The sequence below is a fragment of the Primulina eburnea genome, chromosome 10 (genome assembly GCF_022965805.1).
Source record: "Primulina eburnea isolate SZY01 chromosome 10, ASM2296580v1, whole genome shotgun sequence".
Lineage (NCBI taxonomy): Eukaryota > Viridiplantae > Streptophyta > Magnoliopsida > Lamiales > Gesneriaceae > Primulina > Primulina eburnea.
The window spans coordinates 3,740,102-3,764,795 of NC_133110.1; the positions used below are offsets into that span (position 1 = coordinate 3,740,102).

A 24,694-nucleotide genomic window follows, 5' to 3' on the forward strand; every position below is an offset into this window, starting at 1 on the left:
TATATATATATATATATATATATATATATATATTAAAAGATAAATATTTTAAAAAATTAGGAAAAAAAGAGAGAATGAATATACATAAATAAACGTATAAATAAAAATGTTGAAATAATGAGAATGCATAAACTCAACCGACGTGGGAAAATTCATACTCATGATATGAGAAACCGAAAGTTGAACCAAACAAAATAATGGAATAATGGAGAATGTTTATTATGTTCACACATTATTACATCATACCAAACATGTTTTTAGATGATGAGTCGAAATTTAGTGTGTTTAACCAAAAAAGAACTATTTGATTTTATTTTTGCTAAAACTACTGTTGAGTTTAGCGTGCACGACTGACGGTAGTACATGGATGAGTGATCTCCTAGAAGTTCTCGTACGTTGAACTGCTGACGTCGTGCCGCTTGATCTGGTTGGCTAAGTGGACCGTAAAAGATTGATGAGAGATTTTAACGGGTAATACTGTTTTGCTGAGGATATGACTAGCGGTAGGAAAAATGGTAAGATTTATAAATAAAGAAAATGAGACAACACCAACAAATAGACACACACATCCTTGGACTCATGGGTCTAACAGCTCAACCAATTAATGCTAAAATAGGTGCACTCTGCGCTGACACGTATAAAAAGAAATAAAGCTGTGGTTTGCCTAACAACTATAAAATTTGACTTAGTGATAAACGCTTGATCATAACAGTTGGCATCAGAGAGAGGTCGTGAGTTCAAGTCTCCCAAGAAGCATATTTATATATATTATTTGGGGAGATGTTAACTTAAGCGTACATGAGTTAGAGTAATATTGAGTTGAGTGACTTCCTGGGAAGTTCTCGTACATCAAGCTGACGAGATTGTGCCGCTTGATCTAGTTGGCTGGATAGACCGTAAAAGAATGATGTCAAATCTTAACGGGTAATACTATCTCTGCTGAAAATATATCAAATGTAGAGAAATGATAAGGCTAATCTCTAATGGATATAAGATATCACAAGCAAAGAAACGTACACCTCCACGAACTCATGAGCCTAACAACCCGACCCACAACACCTAATTTAGTGGATTCTGCGATGCCACAAATATAAGAAAATAAAATCGTGTCTTGACTAACAAATATAATTTTTGGCATAATAATAATCACTTGAACCTAACAACTAGGCTTTGAAAAGTTAAAAAAAAAGGATTATTCAAGAATTTTTTGCAGAGTAAATTTTTTTAACACCTCTTCCTTATTAAACATTTAATTACCTTGTGGTGCTTGTGTTACTAGATCAAGAGCTGATGGTATAAATAATACAAAGTTTTACTACACACATAAAAAAAGCAATTAGCCTAGGTTGAGAATTACTAAAATACTAACAAATAATTCAATCACGGAAATATTGTCAACATGTAGCTTTTTAGTCGCGAGCGCAAATGAGTATTTGGATGGAGAGTTCTCATGACTAATAATTAAACTTGTTTGTTTTTTTTCACACAAATCAACAAAATAATTAGAAAATAAACAAACTTCGAAAAATAAAAAAAAACTATATAAATTTAATAGAATTTGGTTCTAGCAATATTTTAACCTAAAAATATAAATTTAATATCATTTGGTTCAAACAAACTCTCAAAATATAAAACCAAACAAAATATTTTTGAAACCAACACTTTTGTTTTCAAAGCTTATTTATTATTAATTTATTACTTATCATGACATCACCTATTTGACGGAACCCTTGTCGTTAAACAATCTTTTCACTGAACCCAAACCTCAACCATCACGCATTTCTCGCAAACCTAACAGTCTTTAACAAAAAAATACAAGTGAGTGCAGTCCATTTAAACCTCTTCTTTTGCATTGAGACTGCTATCTCAACTTATTCTCCAATCCAATGGTCCACTGTAAAAGCTCATTCAGTAGCTTTATTCAGTACATCATAACCTTATGACAATTCTTCTTTGCCCTTTTATGCCATATAAAATCTCCCTTTTAACTGTGAACAAAATTGCCTAAATCACATGATTCACTTTAAGATATAATAATAAATTATTTAATGTCCAAATAAGATGTCTGAATTGATGAAGTAGGTAATCTCTTGACAAATGGTGAGGAGTTTCATTTCTCTTATCGACACCTTCTCGGGTAAGCATGTCGCACATGACTTGCTAAGTACGGGTTATTTATCTAGTGTAATCTATAGGTTATTGTGTTAGCCCGAATGTTTATCCATTACACTCCGAAGAGTAGTGACCACAAGTTCTTATGTAATAAAAAATATATTAAAGTATATGACAAGTTGAAACCATATCTTTGGTTAAACCAAATGTAAAATACCATCGTTTTATATGTAATAGAGATTTTAATTTAATGAATCAAAAGTAAGTTCCTTCTATATATATGAAAAAATAGGTATTATAAAGAACAAAATTAACTTATAATCCTTGAAAATAAAATTAGCACTGAAGCTTATGATTGGATGATGATGCGTGAGTTTTACCGGGAAAGAATTACCAGCACAAATATTCTCTCTCTAAATGAATAAAAACAGTGGTCTTTCCATTTGTTTACTTTCATGCTTTCTCTCACCACTGCTTCAGAAAAAAAAACAGCCCAACGCTTTGATTTAGTTTCCACCGCTTCATGAGATCTGGACTTGAAATCCTACAACTAGGGTGAGTTCAATTCACTAAATGGTTCCCAAATCGCTCTAAATTTCTCATTTTCTTCATCTACACTGGTCTGCTTGTTTGGGAGATGGAAATTGTTTTATTTATTTTTCACTCAAATTTGTGAAATAACCTTGTAGCTTGGGTGAAAAGGCTTTGCTGTAGTATTGAGGAAATTAAGGAATTATGTTAATTTAACAGCGCCTGTTACTGCCTCTACCGTGGAGGAAGGAAACTGAAGATTCCTACGTTCACTTGTTTTGAGAAAGGTCAGTCACCAATTGTGATTAGTTGGTATGAATTTTAAAAACTTATCGAAGTATTATTTTCATAAAAATGGCGGCTTTCTTCTATTTATTCTCCTTTTCCAGTTCCTTTTTCTGATGTAGATTTAATTTTGTCAATTTTTTTCTCATAATATGCCATGAAATGCAGTTGACGCAGAATAGATTACGCATAAAAATTTATCAGGAAAAAATAGAAGTCTTGCCTGGGTCAGTGCCACACCGGAGGGATGGCTGAAAGAAAATGAGGAAACAACTCCGCATTTAACCGATATCAATGTTGGTTCTTGGATTCCTTCAACCCCAGCAAAGCTGCATTTGACAGGGCAAGCAGTTGATCTGTGACAATTGGCAAGAAAATCACTTAGTTCAGACTGAATAGGCTGATGACAGAAAGATCGAGTCGGGATAACCACGTTAACCGACCAAATTGTTCCGAACTGGGAAGGTCATTGGGTGATTATTTGCAAGAAATACAATGTCATTTAGTACCTGCATGCTCTGAATCTGGTGCGATGAATTTCAAGGTCGGAGGTGGTTTCGAGGCTTGGCAAGTGGATGAAGCCGCTTCCCGTGTTCATCTGAACAATTCATGCAGTTTCACCACTTGGCAAGCAAGTGAAGCCACCATTTCCCGTCCTTGTGTGGATGACGTCTGTGGCTTCAACTTTTGCCAACCGCACAATGCAGTGAATTCCCATTTTTATGAAGAGGATTTATGCAAATACAGTGGAATTTCGGTTAAAGACACCGGCAAATGGACCACGGGATGTAGAGGTCGGAACCTGATGCCCCTGGTTTCTCCTATGTCCTTGACTATTAAGCAAGAAATAAAGTAGATGAATTGGAATGAGAAACTGATAATATATAGGAAACTAAGGATATGAAAAAGGTCTGCCAAGGATGCATGCGTGAGGTATTTTTGTATTTTCCTTGAACTAATATTTTAATATGTTCTTATTACCAGCAGATGGAACTTCCAGCCCTTCTCGGATCCTTTTCGACCTAAATTCATCAGCAATAATGATTAAAGATACATCATTTATCAACAGCAAGTCAGACCAGTTTGAACCTATAACACCGGAGAAGACCAATAAAGCGGAGTACATGCAGAAATATGTTGTGTTGGATTCAAACATAGACGAAGTACCAGTGGAAAAGGATTCACGAGAGAACAAAATTTCTAATGATGAAGTAAGGCAACTTCGCGAGAAAGTAAAGAACTCTAAGCTGGATGTTGACCGGTTCTGTGCCACCACTTCCACCCAATTGCAAGAGAATCACAAGCCTGACAAGGGACGCAATAAGGAAGCTAACTTGACCAAAACACCACAGCAAAGGCCAAGGAGGAGAAAGCACCGGCCCAAAGTCGTAATAGAAGCCCAACCTAAACGTACTCCTAAACCAAATAAAGAAAGACCTATTGTTCCCAAAAGAGTCAAGAAGTGTAATCAAAGAAAAAGAGCAAGCATTACTCATGACATTCCATCAGAAGGGGAAAGCAGTGGCACAGATTCAAGTGACGAGGTTCCTAATTCTAAGAATACCCCAGGCAGAAGGAGGGAGTATGGGAGAACAAAAGGAATTGACAAACCTGAACCGAAAATGAAGAGTAGTACGCCAAAAATAAGAAGCCTAAAATCCATCGATCAAACCAGAAGTTCATGCAGAAGATCTCTGTATTTTGACTTGGAAAACCTAGTAAGAGAAGAAAGCTCCCCATGTTGTTCATCTGCAAACTGTGATATGGAATTGCAAGAAGAGATGGAATTAGCGATGAAGAAAAATCACATGGATGCTTATGAACTTACAAGTTCTTCTGATCATTTACTGGAAGAATATCTTTCAAGACCCAATAGAAAAATCCCAAACCTATCACCTCATAAGAAGATGGATTCTTTGGATGACCACAACCTTACAAACCGGAATATATGTACCAGAGGGAAGTGCCAAATATTATTCTCAGATGCAACACCTGACAAAGAGGAGATTACATGCAGAGGTAACTCTGAAACCCAGTGACTGCTGGACACCTAAGAGTCCAAGTGATTCCAACTGTAGAAACACATGCATGAAACGGGAAAGACAAGCTGGAGGCTTAAAAAGACAATACACGAGTATGGCTCCTGAAACAGAACTCTGCAACAGTGCATTTTACAATTCCTTGCGGTCGCACTTTTCCATGTCATCACAAAATGCAGATAACAATGACGGCACTACCACAATGCATTTCCCAGCAATTTACAAGAAAAAGAGAACCGACAAGAGTCAAAATAGGCCAACGCCCGGCTTGCACTGTACAATGACCACCTCACACACTCATGTGAAACTGGGAAATCAACCTCTTGACGATTCTTGCAGAACGCTATACACATCAAAATCTTATCAGGGATCTTTTGTTTCTCAAAGTAGAGCCGTTTATCCAAAAAAACATTACCTTGCAAATGATAAAACTCAGAATAAAGAGCAGATATCTAAATCCAGGTTAGCTTTGGGACCTACAGAGTGGATTAAGAAAAAGAGATCTAAAGGCCCTGCTCGAGTACAGAAGTTAGCTTCCTTGATAGAAGTTTGCAAAGAACTGCCGGCTTCTTCATGTAATGCTGCACCAATATCAAGAATAGATCGTAAAATAGGAAACTTGCTGGAGAAACAGTCATGCATGGAAACCCTGACAGCTGACATCTGCCCAAAGATGACAAAAAAGAAGAGGTCGAAGCGAAGCATGCTTAGCAATTCAACAATAAAAAATATTACTAATCAACAAAAATTCACCTGCAACCCCTACGGTAAAATCTACTTTAAATACTTTCTACAAGACAACTTTGGAATGTGGATATATTTTGACTTGTTTGCATCATTGGACCCAGGACCACTCTTTACTATAACGTGGAAACGCAAGTCTCTGATTGATTTGGACATTGAGAAACTTAAACAGACAGCTCAAAAAGAGAAGGCACTTATCATTCACAATGTTCAACATGAAGAGAACTATGCCCTTGTTCCATATCAAAGTGGTGGAGCAGCTTGTCCCATTTGATAGTTTACTTGATCAAGTTAAAAGAAGACAACATCGGCCTAAAGTGGCCCTTGATGATGAGACAACGAGAGTGTGGAGACTATTGTTAGATAATATAAACAGTGAAGGCATTGATGGAACGGATGAAGAAAATACAAAATGGTGGGAAGAAGAAAGAAGAGTATTTAATGGAAGAGCAGACTCATTTATAGCCCGGATGCATCTTATACAAGGTATATGAACATTTATCAAGTTTTCCTTATAGATGTGATAAAATTGGCATGTCACTGGTTCTTCAGTGGTGGAGCCCACAGATAAATCTGAATGATATCTCGCATAGAATTTAGTAGAAATGATGCCATACTGATAATCTGAATTAGCCAGTCCAAAAAAGTAACCCAGTATTCTATTTTTTTAGCTACTTGGTTTGGCATGTCTGCACGCATATACATAGACTAATAAATAAACACATATAACTTCTGGCATAAAATCACGTGTCTAATCATGAGAGGGCTTGCTGAGCCAAAATGTACACTAGACAAACATATGATTGGCTCTATACGTGAAGGAAAATGCATTTCCAAAGTAGTCTGTATAAAATTAAGATAAAGGGTTATACCTAAAACATTGCTCAGTGCTATCTATTTTTGTTACCAAAATCCTTCTCTTACCACGCTCCAGTTAAAACTAAGTTAGGCAAGATATTTTAACACGCAAAAAACCTTTCCCTCAACCAGTACAACAAGAAAATCATAGAAGCTGTTACCTAAAAAATGGCTGACTATCAATGTGAAACTTACAAATAGTGAGTCAGCACAAGCTGAACCTGCATCTGAATGTAAAAAGAACTAGATGAAACAAAAAGCATGCATATGAGTAAACGATGTCTTAAAAATAGTGCTGCTTCCTTTCTATTACAAATATTCTGACCTTAATGAAAGAGATGCATATAAACTTATATCCATACATTTTGTAAATCTGCTTCCTGTAGCCTGACAACTCTAATCTTCTGCTGCATTTAGAAAGTATCTAACATAATGTCAGCGGGTCAGTTCTTTCACAATTTTAAAACAATATAAAATTGTGAAAAGTTTGATAACAGGAGACAGACGCTTTTCTCCATGGAAGGGGTCTGTTGTTGACTCTGTAATTGGTGTTTTTCTCACTCAAAATGTTTCAGATCATCTATCCAGGTAAATCGATTTTTTTATTTGAAATTCAGTCAAATGTTTCCATACATCTAAGCTCCTCAATTTTCAAGCGATAATTTTAATGTAATTGAGTTTTTCAGTTCTGCCTTCATGTCACTTGCTGCACATTTTCCCTTCAAGTCAAAGACCAACATTTCAGAATTATATGACGAGAAAATGACTATAAAGGTTGAAGAACCTAAGGCATGTGTACCGGATCCTGGGGAAACATTTATATCAAACACACCATTGTTAAATAAGCCAATTAGTGGAGAGGATCCTGAGATACTTAAGGATTTTGATTGTGATGATATCAAGACAGTGAACACTGTTGATCCCCCTGAGAAGAATTTTGTCGACATTATCCCACATGAAGACTCCAGAGGCCTATTTTCAGAAATCTCCACAAATGGTTCAGTTGTGTCTGATGAATCTATCACAATCAAGTCAATGAGCTTGAGAGGGGTCCAAAGAGAATCGGATGATGCACTTTCTTCTCAGACTTCAGTCATTTCTTCTCAGAACTCCATTGATTCCCCCATTGTACCAACCAGCCAAATAACTGAATCTTACTTATTGAGCACCTCGGAAGAAGAGCCCACTGCTGAAGTAAAACGAAATAAGTTCTCCAGCGCTACTTCTTTTGTCAAGCTGTTACAGATGGCCGGAACAATGCTCCACGGTATGTCTGAAAAAGGCAGTCATGGGAAAACGTTGGATGCAAGTGGAGAAGTACAGTCAGAAAGGTTGACCCTAAACTTGCAAAATGAGAATGATTTTACATCCCCTGCAAAACCAATTATGTCATATAGCTATACTTCACGTGTGAAGGGAGACCAAGAACCAGTAACAATCAGTCCACAAAATTTGATGGATGTTGCAGGTCGTAGTAGCAAAATCGATCAATCCAAAATGTCTGACCATAAGGAAGTTAACTCAAATTCATACGACCTTGATTATCATCTTAGCAAGTTATTTAATGGACAAAAAGCAAAAAAAGGAAGAATAGGAAAAGAGAAACGGAACCCAGTTGACTGGGATGGGTTGAGAAAACAAGCACGGGTAGGAAGCAAAATAAGGGAGAAACTGGAAGACAGATTGGACTCTGTGGATTGGGATGCTGTTAGATGTGCAGATGTTAATGAGATTGCCAAAATTATCAAAGACAGAGGAATGAACAACATGCTAGCACAAAGAATCAAGGTCTGCGGTTGAGTTTTCTACAGAACTTCAGATCTTTTAATTTAATATGATTACATATTTATTCCTCAGGCATCCAGAGATCCCTTGCCACCAAATGATGATCGTTTGTAATGACTGTGTAGGGATTCCTCAATCGCATTGTCAAGGATCATGGAAGCACTGATCTGGAATGGCTGAGGGACATTCCACCAGACAAAGCAAAGTACGCCACGAGAGCTCCCAACTAGCATTTACAAGTATCAAGTCTTAGGTATAACGCATTTTTCACTTTCTACAGAGAGTATCTGCTGAGCATTCAGGGATTAGGTTTGAAGAGTGTAGAGTGTGTGAGGCTTCTGACACTTCATCAACTTGCCTTTCCTGTAAGATTAAACTTGCTTATAGTTCTTTTCCTTGATATGGATTTACTGACACGGTGCCTCTTCTGCCCTCACAAAGGTTGACACAAATGTCGGGCGTATATCAGTACGACTAGGGTGGGTTCCTCTTCAGCCATTGCCTGAGTCACTTCAGCTGCACCTACTAGAACTGTAAGCACGTCTGTTTTACCTTCCGATAGCGATGACTAGCTTTACGGAATTGATATGTTGTTTCCTTGTGTAGGTACCCGGTGCTGGAGTCCATACAAAAATATTTGTGGCCTAGGCTATGCAAACTTGATCAAAGAACACTGTAAATAAAATTTCTGTACATGAATGCACCAAAAACATTTGTACTCACCAAATATTCCAAGTCATCATCATTTCTATGATCTAATTTAGCATTTTCATTACAGATATGAGCTGCATTACCAAATGATTACTTTTGGAAAGGTATGGCATTATTGTTCAGATATGTCTAGGTACTACATTTGACCAGAAAGCTGATGTGGCATGCAAATCTGAAGCTAAAAACATGTTTTGTCAGGTATTCTGCACAAAAAATAAGCCAAATTGCAATGCATGTCCAATGAGGGGAGAATGCAGACATTTTGCTAGTGCATTTGCAAGGTTATCCATCATTTAATACTTATTTCAGCTGAACCACTATATTTATTTGACTCTGATAATTGCTCTTCTTGAAGTTATGTATTTGGGACAAGGATCACATGCATAGCATCAAAATAAATTTAAATCTATTTTTAATAATTAAAAACGGGTGACCAAACAAATGTAGATAAGCAATTGAAACTGTGTTGAACTTTCATCAAACATAAATGTTAGACCCCTTCGAAAGTGAAAGTGCAACCTAAGATGATCCGGTGTTACAAGCTTAAGTCAATTGTTCACCTCTAGACAAATCACGAGAATTCAAACGGTCACAACTTAGATTCACAAGGCTTTAATGATTCATTTTACTCTTTTTAATAATATACTGATATAAAGTAAGATTCATATCTATTAGTAAAACAGACGCTTATAAGCATGTTTTATATTTTTATGATATGATAACATAGAATAAAGAGTAACAATTATCAGTAAAACAAACTCATAACCATGTTATATAGCATTCAACATAAAATGTAAAATCAATGTACATTTATTTTGTCAAGGCAATGCATTCTTAAACAAAGAAAACAGAAAGATTATATATGATTTTGTAACAACCAACTAGAACTCTTGTCAGGGAACTTTACGAGCTCGGTCCCCAACTTAACTTGTTTGCATCTGTACTTGTAAGTAGGTAATATAATTATGATGTTTTTGACATATAACGCCAATTGGTGGAATCTGATGAATGATGCAGTGCGAGACTTGGTTTACCAGCACCAGAAGAGAAAAACATTGTGAGTGCAGCAAAAAACGAAGGAGCAGATCAAAAGTCAACTGGAGGAATGAATACCTTGCAATTGCCTTCACTTCAAGTTAATCAGTACGATGCAGAATTGAAAGTTAGCAACACTCAACCCATTATTGAAGAACCAACTACACCAGAGCCTATTATTGAAGTGCCAGTAACTCCAGAACCAGAGCATGTGCAAGTTCCAGAATTTGACATCGAGAACCCTTTCCACGAAGATCTTGGTGAAATCCCTACTATCCAACTCAATATGGAAGAGTTCAATCATAATTTGCAGAAAATAATGCAGCAAAATGCAGAACTTCAGGAGAAATATATGTCAAAAGCCTTGGTAGCTTTAAATTTGCAAGATGCTTCCATCCCCTTTCCCAAACTTAAAAATGTGAGCCAACTAAGAACAGAACATCAAGTGTAAGTAAGACTCTCATTATTATAAATTGATTAACATGCTTGCACCAACATTAGACCACCATAAAATTCACGAATCAGTCATGTGGGATTTTTGAAACAATTCTTGTATGCTATGAGTTGACTGACCCATTAAGTCGTTTTACAGCTACGAGCTTCCAGATTCACACCCTCTCCTTGAAGGGGTTAGTGATATTCTATGAGCTTGTTTCAACACAAAAGACGTGTAATCAGTACACCTTCCTTCCTTGACTAATTATAATTTCTGAATATACAGATGGACAAACGAGAACAAGATGATCCTTCCCCTTACTTACTTGCAATATGGACACCAGGTATGAAAAACAATAAACCGACTAAAAACTTCCAGCCTGCAATGTAAGAAATGTGATAAGATATCTTGTCTAATGAGCAATTTCCGATAAAAGGTAAATTGATTTTGAAAGTCATCGGGAGTTGCATTATAAACTGAATAGGTCTACCAATATTTCATATCAGGCGAAACTCTAGACTCTATTGAACAACCAAAGAGGCGGTGTAGCTTCCGAGACTCCAAGAAACTATGCACTGACGAAACTTGTTCATCATGCAATAGTATACGTGAAGCAGACTCTCAAACTGTTAGGGGAACTCTTCTGGTATGAACAATACTATGATAAAACATTATCTGTGGCATAACAAATTGATAAACAAAATTCCCAAGCCAATTTAGCAAACCTAACATTAGAAAGCATAACAGGTACCATGCAGGACCGCCATGAGAGGAAGTTTTCCTCTAAATGGCACATACTTCCAAGTGAATGAGGTAATGAAGAATCAAGTTTTTCGTTCATTAGTGATTCATGAAGTCATGTTCAAACCGATATAAACTTCAAATTTGTTGTCTGCAGGTATTTTCTGACCATGAAAGTAGCCTCAATCCAATGGATGTTCCAAGAGAGTGGTTATGGAACATGCCGAGGAGAACTGTGTACTTTGGGACATCAATACCAACAATTTTTAAAGGTAGAGTGCAAAACACTGAGCAACTGGACATAGTACAACTTTTCAAAAGATTTACATCATGATATCTCTTACTGTTTAGTAGGCCTGTCGACAGAAGGCATCCAACATTGCTTTTGGAGAGGTATGTTCAGATATTTGACTATCCTTATTTTAGCTGTTCCACTAACACCTTATATTTTAAGATGCAAACATGGGATACAGTAGTATAAGTAGTCATAATTAGTCAGCTTCGCGTCTGAATAGGATTATTATTGGAGCCAAACTAAACTTTTCGGCCATCTTATATGATGATTATTAATGAAGAAAAACATAATATAATAAGTGAATAAAAATAAAAGCAGACTTTTTTTATACCCAAAGTTAAAATATAAACCACATCTTTTATGAAAATAGAAAGGGTAGAAGCTTGGGGATATCACTATCTCTCAGCTCCAATGAGTGTCAGCGTTCTATCGTATACCTTCATATGCCACTGCAAATTTAGGATATAACATGATAAAATTCTATTCTCATTCAAAAGACATTTTACTCCAAGACAACTGGATTGCCTCATTATTCGTCATCTCTATCTTTTTAATTGCTTATTTTTCTAGCCCCAACATCTCCAGTGCCAGTCTTTTCCGAACTCTGCCATAAAGATTTAGCCAGAGGTGTCTGTTAAGCAATTCTCACACAAAGAAGTTCATAAACAACACGATTTGACAAGTCAAAACAATAATAGACATGATACAAAACAGGTATTTAGCCGATTCAAATGTGAAAAGCCACGGGATGACATAAATTTGTCTCAAAATAATACCTTTCACTAAAGTAAAGTTTATATTCTTGGATATTTATTGTACATCATAATACCTCACACAACTTGTTTCCTACTTTACATCATCGTCGTCCGCCATTTTTTCAGGGTTTGTCTGTGTTAGGGGATTTGACAGGAGAACAAGAGCTCCCCGCCCACTTATCGCCAGATTGCATTTTCCAGCGAGCAAGTTGGTCAGAAGGAAAGGAAAGAAGGACGAGAACTAAACAGAGACTTGACTACTATAACATGCATAGAATTGTGTTTACAGCAGGGGCAATAACAACAAAATGGCTCACTACTGGTTTAGCGAAGCAGCTGCAGAATGATTTAACCCAATATATCAACTTGGACTTGAATAGAGACAGATTTAGTAAAAATGATGGCATTTCATCACAAAAAGATAAAATCCATGTGCAGGAGGTTCGAAACATGTCTCTCTTTTAATCTCTTACCTAATGACGAGATTAGTTCATTTTCCTGAAGGCTGAATGCTTGTAGTCATGGGTCGAGAATAAGAACAGGGGACAATGGTAACGTCTGATTCATGATCAAAGTAACTCTTAAAATGCCTAAAATGTACTCCACTTTATTTCTTGATGAATTATAAGGGATGAAGGACAAATTATTCATAGGAAGATATTCACGATGGATATAATCCAGTGAAGCACAGAGTTCTTGTGAATGGGAAACCCTATGAAGTATTTACTGAGTTAGCTCAGGCCAGGATAATCTTATTATTATAAAATATCAACAAGTTAGTCACTGCGTGAATACATTAATGTAACAAAATTCAGATTATACTTAGCTTAAATCAATTTGAATCATGTGCTAACATATTGCATCATAATAAAGTTGGTGTGATAATAGAAATAGAACAAATGATATGACGTAACTAGAACTTGGAGCTGATGCTCAATGCAGACGAGAAAACCAAAGATAGTGAGAAGAATTCAACATTGGAATTATAACAAAAAGGTTTTAAATATTTCTGTATTTTTTCCCTAAATTTGAGTCTGTATCCATAAATTTATCAACCACCCTTCTTTTCTGGTCTCACCGACCTACCCCCATCCCACCTGAAATCCTGGATTCAGCCAGACCCGATCAATAAACTAGTGTAGACACCCAAGCTATAAACTAGTACTTTAGACAGTTAAACCTGCAAACGCATGTGTTTTGTTTTGCTAAACAAGTTTGGACAATGTAAATGCTAAGCTCAGGCAATGTAAGACGCATGTACCATCATGAACCTAAAAAAATGGAAAAGAGGAATGAGCCATGAAAGTAGCACTATGTTGTTGCTAGCACGCGTTTCAGATCACTATCTATCAAAGCTAAAGGAAGAGCCGTTGAATAATAATAATAATAATAAAATGTAATAATTTTGTGATGGACTTCCACTATTTACATCTCGATTCATTTACATCCTCGTGGATATTTATGGTCCATACTTCGTATGCATGTTCCCAAATCCTGGAAAACCTCCTAATCCAACAAAGTTTGTTACCTGGTCCGGGGGCACACTATAAACCACTACTTTTTTTTATCTACAGGTTTTGTTTCGATGCACATAGCTTTGAGCCCAGGTAATCTGCAAAAAGAAGAAGGAAAAAAATAACAAAACAATCTAAAGGAAACGCAAGGTTTTCAATCAAATGCGCCACCATGCACACGGTAAATATACCACATAATCCGAGCATATGCGAATAAAAGTTCCTCCATTCCATCAAATATATGAAATCCAACGAGATTAAAACAGAAATTGAACAATAAAAAAACTCTGACCCAATATCATGAAACACATTTATAAGCGTGAAACTGTGAGTGAAAAAGTATGCGCGAGTGTGTGGTACAAGCCGTGTATACATGTTCTAGTACCGTTCGTCTGCAATGCGACGGAAGATTTCGGTGAAGCGTTTCGGGAGCACTGAGGAAAGGGCAAATTTTGCCGCCTTCGAAGCTTACTTGTTCCCTCCCGTCTATTTTGGTTCTCGGTTTTATTTATTTTTATTTTTATTTTTTTTAGCACACCCGCGCTTTTTTCCCCTTAGTTTGGGTGACCCTCGATTAATTAAAATCGTAGTTTTATACACTTGAGTATACTTCAATAATATAATTATATTTTCACTAAAAAAGAATAATAAAATTATTAAATTAATAGTTTCGAGATTTATAGAAATTTTTCTTGTTTTATTTAATTTTTGTTTCTATATATGATATTTCAAATCGACTTATTTATGCCTATTTTTTATCGGATTTATTATTTTATCATTTTCGTTAATAAACTAGAGGGATATTTGAAAAAATAGACTTAGTCGACCAATTTTTTTTAAAAAAAAAAAAACTTCTTCAAGTGTATTTATTAAATATACTGCAGCATATCGTTTATCAGTGTTGATAACAAAATACATTTAAACTTGATCCATAAGTTGTTATCATTGTAAAGAGATATTTAGTTTGGTCCCGACCAAAATAGTTTTTTTTTTCTACCGTGAAACTTGTAATATTGTTAGAGATTAGAAATATCCATAATTACAATATTTAACTATTCACTATCCATTCACATTTTTCGAATGACAAATCACTTTTTATAACAATCTCTCGATACACAAATAATTAGTTAGAGGTTTTAAATCGATAATAATATATAAAATAATTGTTTGGACAAATCCTAAACCAGCTAACTTTGGTGTGATACATTTTCTTATTTAACCTTATATATCTTGAATTCATTTAATATTCAATATTAGATATCCAAAACAATTAAACAACACTATTTTTGTACATTCTGTAACACAAAAAACTATCTCCATTTTATCTAAGTTTTAAATAACCTCATCACTAATCATTCCAAAAATAATTATAAAATAACATAAATTGTAATAAAAATATTAAATAATAAATTTTTTAAATAAAATATCTAATTTCTTAATACAAAAATTTATTATACATACATGCACTACGTAAATCCCTTATACATACTAACATTCTCTATAATTTTTTTTTTTACAAATTTCAACACACATAGCAGAAGGTAATATATATACTAGACCGTAAATTTTAGCTCAAGTTAACTTAAACCGGATCCGGTTTGCTCCAAAACTCCTATCTAAAAGGGGAAATGGGCTCCTTCGACCCGTACAAGACAACAGGGGCGGGCGCTTCAGCCTCGTCCATTCCAATAATTCAGCTATAAAAACCCTATTGGTTTCTCTCCAAAACTCTAATCCGCAAGCTTTCCGTCATTTGCTCATGTTACTGGAACTCCTTTTTCGTGTAATATGATAACTTCAATTTGTATGATTTTGAATCAGGGTTTCGTGTTTTTAGATATATGTGTAACATTCGCTTCACTTGTAATCGAGTTTGTTAGTTATAGATGAGTTTTTTCTTTTGTTTAGTTTGTTACTTTGCAAGTTTGCTATGGAGTGCTGCAATTGTTCACCAGCGAACGAATTCAGGGTTTTGTGATTTGTAAAGGGGAATGGAGAATTTGCGTAGACCGTCTGATAGATCTATTTCAAAAGAGCCGGGGCTGAAGAAACCAAGGCTCACCGAGGTTCCTACGGCATCAGATCGCAGCTCCAATGGTCGCAGAGGATTCATTCAACGGCCGGTGGTTTCAAATTCCAGCGCTGGCGGCTTGAGTTTTCTGGGAGACCAGCATTCCGAGAGCAGCGACTCAGGGCGTGGACCCTTCCCTCAACAGCTAGGTCAGCAGCTGCATCATGAGCTGGTGACTCAGTACAAGACTGCTTTAGCTGAGTTGACTTTCAACTCGAAGCCGATTATAACTAACTTAACTATTATCGCCGGCGAGAATTCACATGTGGCCAAAGCGATTGCAGCAACTATCTGCGCCAATATTCTTGAGGTGATTCTGGTTATTTCATTTTGCTGGTTACATTTGCCTATGTGATGCCACTCTCTGTAGAAATAGTTGGATAGGGAAAAGTGTAAGTGGGCATCATCGTTACTAAGTTGTGTTAGTAAAAAAATTGATGTATGCCAATATCAGGAAGTGCAAGTTATCTACAGAATTTTTTGACTTCACTGTAAAATTCATCCAATCTAGCTCATCAGCATGTATCGTGGATGTGGGGTGTAATGCGCAGAAAGATCAATTCGATTAACATTAGACCAATTACTTCTGTTGTCAATTATATTGAGAAAGACCAGACTGAACTGGAATCCATGTACATGTCAAGCATTTCCATTGCCTCCGTGCTGAAATCCGACATATAGTTCCCTTTATTGTCTTAAGTTGTCCATATTACATTTCAGGCATTTGGGAATTGTAATTGAGATTGATTCCTCAGCCGCTCTATATTGTGGGTTGTGAGAAAAATTGTTGCAATCTTTTGCTGCAACTGCTGATGTGACCACCCTTCGATATTCGGTGCCTCTTGTATCCCACAATTGTAGCTTTTTTTGTCATATTTAGTTGAACGATTTGCTGAAATTCTACTGCAATATGTCTAGTACAGGTGGTCTTCAATACCTTTTGGTAGAGTGATGTAAATATTTGCAATGCGTTTTCTTTTGTTGTGGGTTTTATTGCCCTTGTTTCAAGGGGATCTACATTCCTCTTTGTTAGCAGTTGGTCGAATGAACATACAAACCCATTGCACTCCGTAAAATTGTTGCCTTGTTTGGCAATGTAGCTTTCAGGATTTGCATCTCATGTTTTATGTATTCGATTTACTTACATAAAGCGTGTGCTTCGCCTTGTGCTGTAAGCCTTAGAACCCTTGAGCTCTTTGATGCGCCTTGCGATTTTGGCAACTATGACATACTCTAAATTTGGATCTATGAAGAAAACTATGTTATGCAGCATGGACATGTTCTTTTACAAACTATATGATGATAACATAACAAATTATCATCAGTGTCATAAGTAAATGTGAATGGCTGTTCAGTTGTATTTCATACTAGATATATCTAAGGCGTGTATTGGCAAGCCTTGGAAGCCTCAAATCTTTAAGGTGCTCCAAACACGTGCTTCACAGTCTGGGTTCATGGTTCGCTTAGTGACTGTTCCTTACCTTGATGCTAGTTGCATGCTTATGAGCTTTTAGCAACTATTATCTTATATTTCTGACAATCAAAGAACATGCATTGGAACCTTTTCTGTGTGGAACATTATTCAGCTCTGCTCTTGTGAATCATTAATCAAATCTTCTGGAGTCTACTCCATCTCTTCGGTTTGTGAGACAGATATGGGGAACTTCAAAAACTAGAACTTGGTTCATGTTACATTGTAAACTCCATTTTTGGTCCCCAGGTGCTATAATACGGCTCATTGTAGATATGTCATTTTTATCATCTCTCTGACATCCACCTGTGCATATGATGCCTGACAACTGGAATTTACAGGTTCCGAGTGAACAGAAGCTGCCATCTCTGTACTTATTGGACAGTATCGTGAAGAATATCGGGAAGGATTATATAAAGTCCTTTGCTACCAGATTACCCGAGGTAAAATTTGTGAATATTGTCGTTTCAGATCGTTGCTTGAGGAATGTATGTATTTCGTGCAAAGTACTGCTATGGTATACACTCGCTTTGCAGTTGTGGCTCATGGAGACAAAAATTGGGCTCCCCGCTCCCTTCATTTTCTGATAATTATTCTGCGTCTGAGGGAAAAACTATCAGTCGAATGCCTTGTCGCCTTGATTTCCATAATTTCTTCCTTAATTATTCTGATTATTCCTCTCGTGCGCTTTTTCCAGGTGTTCTGCAAGGCCTATAGGCAGGTTGATCCTTCAATACGTCAAAGCATGCGCCACCTTTTTGGCACCTGGAAAGGAGTCTTCTCTCCGCAGTCACTCCATATGATCGAGAAGGAGCTTGGATTAACTAGTACTGTCAATGTTTCATCTCAAGGAACAATAGCGTCTAGGCCGGACTCACAATCCCAACACCCTACGCCCAGCATTCATGTAAACCCCAAATATTTGGAGGCTAGGCAGCAACTTGAGATCACCAGGGTGAGGACCCCGTAAGCCAGTTGGATTATGCCATTATCAGCTTTAATATCTGTCTGTTGCCTGCTATCTGGTGAATACAATTTAAATTGTCTTTTCTACTTTTTAGTTATATCATACAAGACCAGAGTTGGCAGCCACTTTGTGGTGACACCTTTCTTTTATAATTTGCCCAATTTTCTTAGAAAGTGCTGGGATCTTGTGGTTATGCTTGTTCGCTGATATTATAAATTGAAACTAGAAAATTATTCTTTTTGAGCTTGAAACTTGGAGTCCTATGTTTACGTTTTTGGATTCAGAGCCTCATAAATTCTCATAGCTGTTTATGCTATAATTAATGCAACAAAAGAGAATGATGGTGGCTATCCTATCCTTGTTATGAATTAGTAGTCATATAATCTTAACTGCTTCTCTTTGTTTGAATGTTGACACATGTAGAAAGCTGTTTGGTTTATTTTTTGGAATCGATTTCTCTTTTCGTAGATGTGCACAGCTTTTGCACTTCGTTACAGAACATTTAAAGTTGCATACCAAATTTGTATCATTTATTTTCAATCATGTAACTTTCATTTCTTTCAGAATGTTGAAAAGTCTAATATCTGAAACTTTCTGTTGCTGCATCTCTTTTATTTAACCATTCATGTGCATCATATATCCTTCATGTGTGCTTCCACAATCAAGGCTAGAGGAACTAGCATTGACAATAATGGAGCCAGTATGAAATCAACTGATGATGTTAGAGCACAGGAGAGAACTTCCAGTATTAATTATGGGAAAACATGGACCGGACCTTATGCTAAGGTACAGGTGGCTAAGGTACAGGTGGAAAATATGATTGTGGATTGTTTTGAGTTTAATTTTTGGAAATCCGTGTTCTAAATTATTCTACTCTAACAGTCCATACAGCATCAGCATAGAGTTCTAGTAAATGAGTCAGTGCATGATAGAAATTCAAGCACAGCACAAGTACATTCGGATTATGGTCCCAATATATTAGGGCTCACAAGCTTGGGAACTGGAAGTGCGAGTGGAATATCAAAAGAGAAAGGATTTGACAGGCTCCGTTATGATTTTGGTTATGATTTAACAGGGAAAATATCCCAGCAAAACAATTGTTTTGACACGAATCATGGATTTGAACCTTCAAACTCTGGCCACAGCACAATAAAAACTTTGTAAGTAAGAAAATTGATGGAATTAATAGGAGCTGGAAGAACTTGGAGGAAGAGGAGTATACATGGGATGAGATAAATTCTAGACATACTGATTGCGATGCAGCTGGGACTTTTGCGAAAGATTCGCGGGCACCTGGAAATTATGGAAGACTGGTAAGTTAACGAAGGTTTAGCGGATTGCTAAATGCAGTTGGTTTTTGGTGTCGACAAAGATTGTAGCTGTCTAAAGATTTTCTGTGAGACCCTTTGTGAGCCACTTTGCACTATGATGTCATGTTTTAGTAAGAAATGAGCTTGTGCCTTCATGTCTTGGGACACTGTAGTTATGGGCTAAAGCCGCCGTACTGAAGCACAGCAAAGTCGTTGTAGATGAGTTGTAGTTAGTGCACTTAAACATAGCAAAGAAGTTCAAACATAAACTCATGCATAAGTTCAACTGTGCTGGTGGGAGAGTGCTCAGAAATATTACTTGTTGACCGTGATCGGTCCCGCTAATTTATGGTGAGAGGCAGCCATTTTTAAACTGTTGAATTCAATGATATCTGGTTCTAGATATTGAACCTATAAGTGGCAGCTTTGTTACGGGGATAATGCCACATACTTACAGTATTTAGAGTAAATAATGGCAGAATGGCGGTTCCAATGCAAAACTAGTTCATCAATTAGCCCATTGAAAAATGCTATTTGCTCAACTGTTATTGAGAGACTATTTATAGAGGCTAAAAGGTGTTTGCTGTGTTCACCTGCATGCCACCTGACATTGTAAAAATCTTAACTTCTTTCCAACGGATTCATAAAGATTTATAAAAATCTTATTTTTATGGTTCGGATGTGCACTATGTCCATCCTGTGCTTTTCTCTTTTGATGCTTTTGGCCAGTGTTAAAGAGGTAGGGTTCTGTTCGGTCTCTTTTGAGTTGATCGGTATTGTGATGGCGTTTCTTATGCAGGACACTGCTGGCCGTCTCCGAAGGTCTCAAGGTGTACATGATATCGAGCCAAGGGTTGATGATCAAGCTTCAGCTGAAGGGAGGATTCTTTCTGGGCCTGATAAAAACCCCTCTCATGTCGGAACTCTGGGTTATGGACCCAAAATTTCTAGTACACCACAAGGACAGACTCTTGGAGCTGCATCATCCTTGAAACCAAACTTCATGCACCAACATCCACCTTCGCCATCTTTCTCAGCCAGTGAATACAAGCAAACCTCCGTTGGACCTCCTACAGACCCAAGAAAGCTTGCAGGACTGAGAAACATGGAGTCTAACGACCAAAATTCTCTGGATTCTCAACATTTGCCATATCGAGATGTTAATCAGGCTAATAAGCAGAGATTGCATCCCCAAACCACATCTGCTGTGAATCTTCCTCTTCAGCAGAGAAAAAATTTTCCCCTTACTCGACCGAAAAATACTAAAGTCTCTGGTTTTGAACCTTCCAGCGGAGAAAATCTTTTTCTGTCACAGGTTTCGGCATCCGAAAGTCTCCCTACAATGGTGACTTCATCGTCGGACAGATCTAATCCGCATACTGTTGACTCCCCTGGTCCTGGACAATCAATCACCAGCAGTTTGTTAGCTGCTGTAGTTCAAAGTGGTATACTTAATAGTGGTACTGTCACAGGTCGCTCGACTAAGACGATTCAAGAATCTGGGCTTGAATCGTCTCTAGGAGATGCGCAACCAGCTATTTCAAGTGACCCTCGTGCCAATTTCCCTTCACGGCCTTTGCTTGGAAATACTGCGCTCCCTGCGAAGGTGATCCATCCACCATCACCACCTGTTCCTCCTCCCTCCTCTTTAGCAGGTATTCACCCAGAAAAGCCTCCAACTGCAGTTAAAGCTGTATCCGATCCAGTTTCTAGCCTTTTAAGCTCATTGGTAGCAAAAGGCTTAATATCCTCTTCAAATTCTGATTCATTATCCTTTACCTCACCAATAATATCCGATCAATCTTTGGACAGAGGTCCCGGGGTTCCCAGCACTAGTTCTACTCCAGTTTCTTTCATTCCAGGCATCAATGAAAAACCTTTTTCATCATCCATCATAGATAAGCCATCTCCATTAAAGTCTGCTGCTGAGGTCTCTGACGATATGCCCCAGTCAACAACGAAGATAAAAAATCTTATAGGCTTTGAATTCAGACCCGATGTAGTTCGCAAATTTAATCCAGCTGTTGTCAGTGAACTTTCTGGTCTCCCACATCAGTGCAGCATATGTGGACTTGGGCTCAAGTGTCAAGAACAACTTGATAGACACATGGATTGGCATGTTGTAAGGGATTCTGAGCAGAACTCTTCCAACATAACTTCAAGGAGGTGGTATACTGACTCGAATGACTGGGTGGCTGGAATTGGCAGCTTTCATGACAGCGATAGTGCCACAGACCTCCTGGGAGGTCAGGGCGAAACAACAGAAAGTGGTGACCACATGGTTCCTGCAGATGAAAATCAGTGTGTGTGTATTTTATGTGGTGAGCTGTTTGATGATTTCTACAGTCAAGGAAGGGATGAGTGGATGTTCAAAGGAGCTGTTTACTTAAGAAAGCCATCCTCGGAGTCACATGAAAGGACTGGAACTGCTAATGATAATACTTTTCTGGGTCCTGTAGTCCATGCTAACTGCATATCGGATCAGGCAGTTCATGACCTGGGGCTGGCTTGTCATATCGAACTGGTAAACTGTAGTTTCATTTGTTTTCAGCGGTGGGCATTCATTAGTGAACAAAAACTCTTAAATATGTCATAAAACTTGGCAGAAATTTTAAAAATGATATTTCATTTAAATTGTAGAATATATTCTTTACATTGTCTTCACTCTTCAGGCATTGTAATTTGGTATTATTCTTCACCTCAAAAAGCTGTTATCCTACTTGACTCTCTTATTACTTTTGTAGGAAAATGATGCATAATATCTCGATGTGGGAAATAGTTCAAGGTCTCAGGTATATCTTAGCATAGCCTTCAGAATTTTGATGTGATCTCTAAGCCTTGCACTGCACATGCAGGGAAGCGAAGATAATTTTTGTGCATCAACTGTCAAAAGCTTACATTTTACTTTATGTCTATGAATCTCAAAAGCTGCTAGCTGTAGTTTATTTTACAAACCTTTCAAGGAATAATGTTTTTAGATTTCACTGTAAAAGAAATACATAAGTTGCCAATGGCTCATACATTCCCGTCTCTAATTTTGTTGAAAGACATGCCTGTTCTTAGTATGAGTCTTGAGTTTCATTGATTCCAGGAAGTTCAGAAGTATCGAAAGCAGGACAGAAGGACATTAATTTTCTGAATAGATACTCTTGCATTTCATGTGCTCCTTCCCCTCTCGAGGCTTCGGAATTGCATCCCAAAGCATTTAAGAGATCTAGAAACGGTTTATGCAATTCCTACATCTCCAGCATGTCGAGGCTCATTTTAAGCCAATGTCAACGTTCCATTTCTTTTTGATGTCTTGCAAGTTGGGGTGTATTTTAATTTTTGCCCTCATGGTCTTCCGATTCTTCTCTGAAGTATGGGATATACACTATTGTGTTTCTGAAGATCCAACATGAGCACGTCACTTCCAATTACCTGAGGGGTAATGAGCTGCCATTAGCATCATTGGATTTCAGGAATCTTGGCTGTTCCAACATGGATTTAGGAATTGCGCATCTTGATGTCTTGAAAGGTGATATGTTTTTGCTATTTCTTACTTGTAGAGTTTCAAGACTTCTTGATGTTGGGAGTGGATATGAGAATTTTTGACGAGGGATTGACTCGTGTTTATCATGGACGGTCAAACGTCACGTATCAGAAAACTTGCATGGTTATTTTTCCTTTTCATATGAATGAGTATTGATTTTTGCATCTCATGTGACGATCTGTTGTTTAATTTGTGGCGGTGGAAGTTGGTAATTTTGGGGTACTTATTACGTGTTTGTGTGAATGCTCTCTTTTGCTGTCCTGTGAACTCGCCATAAAGGTTGAATGACCCTTGAAATTCTCGTGAGGAGTTCAACTGATCAGGACCTGGAAATCCCTTTATCTTGAATTATGTGTTTTTTTGGATGATATTATAATTTAAATATCCATTCTTGTTTGAGAAAACGAGACTGGCCCCAAGTATGGGATGTAAGTGAATCGAGGAGTTTGTAAAACCATAATGGCTCAAAACTTAAGTCCCAGAGAAGAAATCGATTTCAGTTGTAAAATTAGCTATAGATAATAGAACCGATAACAAAAATTTAAAAATGGGTCTCGTAAAACAAATGGGTTGATTTCATTCTACATGTAGAGGCACTATCCACATGATAGAATCAAGGGTCCAAATTTAGTCATACATACACGGAGTCCACTAATTTTGTTTAAATCACATATGTATGTTAATCTTGTCCATCCAAATCACGTGGAGACAGTGTCTTTTAGGTAGCATCGACTTAACCGCTATTTATGCAGAATCATCTGGAAATTAAGTCATAATTGCCCGAAACAGAGAAGTTGGAGCTCGTGAACTCGACCTCGTTTGGATTTACAGGTTTTGTCACATTTTTACTCTTGTGATTATCATTTGTATATTTTTAGCTATCTATTTATTATCCTATATTTTGGCCTTCCCAAATAAATTGGCTAGTTTGTCCCAAGTTGCAGTTCCCTGATACCCTGATACAACGTTGTCCTTTCAGGAGATGTTGGAACAACTTGATATTTTCTTCAACTATTTTATCATATGATTTATATATTCATCGTTTCGATGTCTCAATAATAGCTTAATTTTCTAGATGTTATTATTATTCTACAACTCATTATTATTCTACAACTCCTTTTTTGTGATTTTTTTTAATGATGTTACATGTATATCAATATTTGTACATCAAATTTTACATAAAATAAAATCAATACAAAATTTTAAATACAACATCTCATTATATAATAATAAAATCGAACTATATATCTTTGGAAGTTAATATTTATACACCCGTGATATGAAAATAGTTTAATAATAGTTGGACAGATTATCAAACAAAGTATTTATGAACTGTCAGATTGTCGGTATTGTTTATTGTAAAAAACAAGAAATTATAGTTACGAGATATGTGAAGTCAACGAATAGTCCATCGATTCCCAACAAATAGTTTGAACTTTGAAATTGACCCGTTTTTGTGCTGTCAACTTTTGTTTCTTTGGTCAGACAGCAGGACTCAAGAA

At 36.9% G+C, this 24,694-nt stretch overlaps 2 protein-coding genes and 1 long non-coding RNA gene across 5 annotated transcripts; 2 read left to right on the forward strand and 1 right to left on the reverse strand.

Moving 5' to 3' along the window:
- The first annotated feature begins 2,444 nt into the window (after positions 1-2,444).
- On the forward strand, positions 2,445-12,977 carry LOC140842604 (DNA glycosylase/AP lyase ROS1-like). Its single transcript, XM_073210619.1, is given in 23 exon segments — positions 2,445-2,667; positions 2,802-2,930; positions 3,097-3,722; positions 3,913-4,946; positions 4,948-5,734; positions 5,816-5,981; positions 5,983-6,197; positions 7,067-7,157; positions 7,256-8,357; positions 8,480-8,559; positions 8,635-8,719; positions 8,796-8,887; positions 8,961-9,029; positions 9,133-9,169; positions 9,264-9,346; positions 10,083-10,547; positions 10,693-10,729; positions 10,822-10,879; positions 11,043-11,182; positions 11,284-11,349; positions 11,435-11,549; positions 11,632-11,670; positions 12,454-12,977. Coding segments are annotated over 21 exon segments (5,271 nt in total). The 5' UTR covers positions 2,445-2,667; positions 2,802-2,930; positions 3,097-3,331; the 3' UTR covers positions 12,573-12,977.
- On the reverse strand, positions 11,677-14,329 carry LOC140842605 (uncharacterized). Of its 2 annotated transcripts, none has more exons than XR_012120448.1 (3): positions 14,227-14,329; positions 13,856-13,939; positions 11,677-12,176 (listed from the first exon to the last, which is right to left on the reverse strand). It is a non-coding gene; the product is annotated as an uncharacterized lncRNA (long non-coding RNA). The 2 variants fall into 2 exon arrangements; XR_012120447.1 differs by having other exon boundaries at positions 13,757-13,939.
- Positions 14,330-15,461: 1,132 nt separating this feature from the next.
- On the forward strand, positions 15,462-23,278 carry LOC140842606 (polyadenylation and cleavage factor homolog 4-like). Of its 2 annotated transcripts, XM_073210620.1 has the most exons (7): positions 15,462-16,222; positions 17,725-17,826; positions 18,081-18,338; positions 19,017-19,136; positions 20,460-22,184; positions 22,405-22,452; positions 22,752-23,278. In XM_073210620.1, exons 1-6 carry the CDS (start codon positions 15,833-15,835, stop codon positions 22,417-22,419), a joined length of 2,610 nt encoding a protein of 869 aa, XP_073066721.1. In that variant the 5' UTR covers positions 15,462-15,832; the 3' UTR covers positions 22,420-22,452; positions 22,752-23,278. The 2 variants fall into 2 exon arrangements, with proteins under 2 accessions (XP_073066721.1, XP_073066722.1); XM_073210621.1 differs by lacking the exon at positions 19,017-19,136 and having other exon boundaries at positions 15,463-16,222.
- The last annotated feature ends 1,416 nt before the right edge of the window (positions 23,279-24,694 follow it).

Bases quoted from the DNA above. Each gene is read 5' to 3' on its own strand.
- LOC140842606 (XM_073210620.1), top strand. From the start codon at position 15,833: ATGGAGAATTTGCGTAGACCGTCTGATAGATCTATTTCAAAAGAGCCG. The intron at 17,827-18,080 runs GTAAAATTTGTG...CGCTTTTTCCAG, and splicing joins TTGCTACCAGATTACCCGAG to GTGTTCTGCAAGGCCTATAG. The intron at 18,339-19,016 runs GTGAGGACCCCG...TCCACAATCAAG, and splicing joins AGCAACTTGAGATCACCAGG to GCTAGAGGAACTAGCATTGA.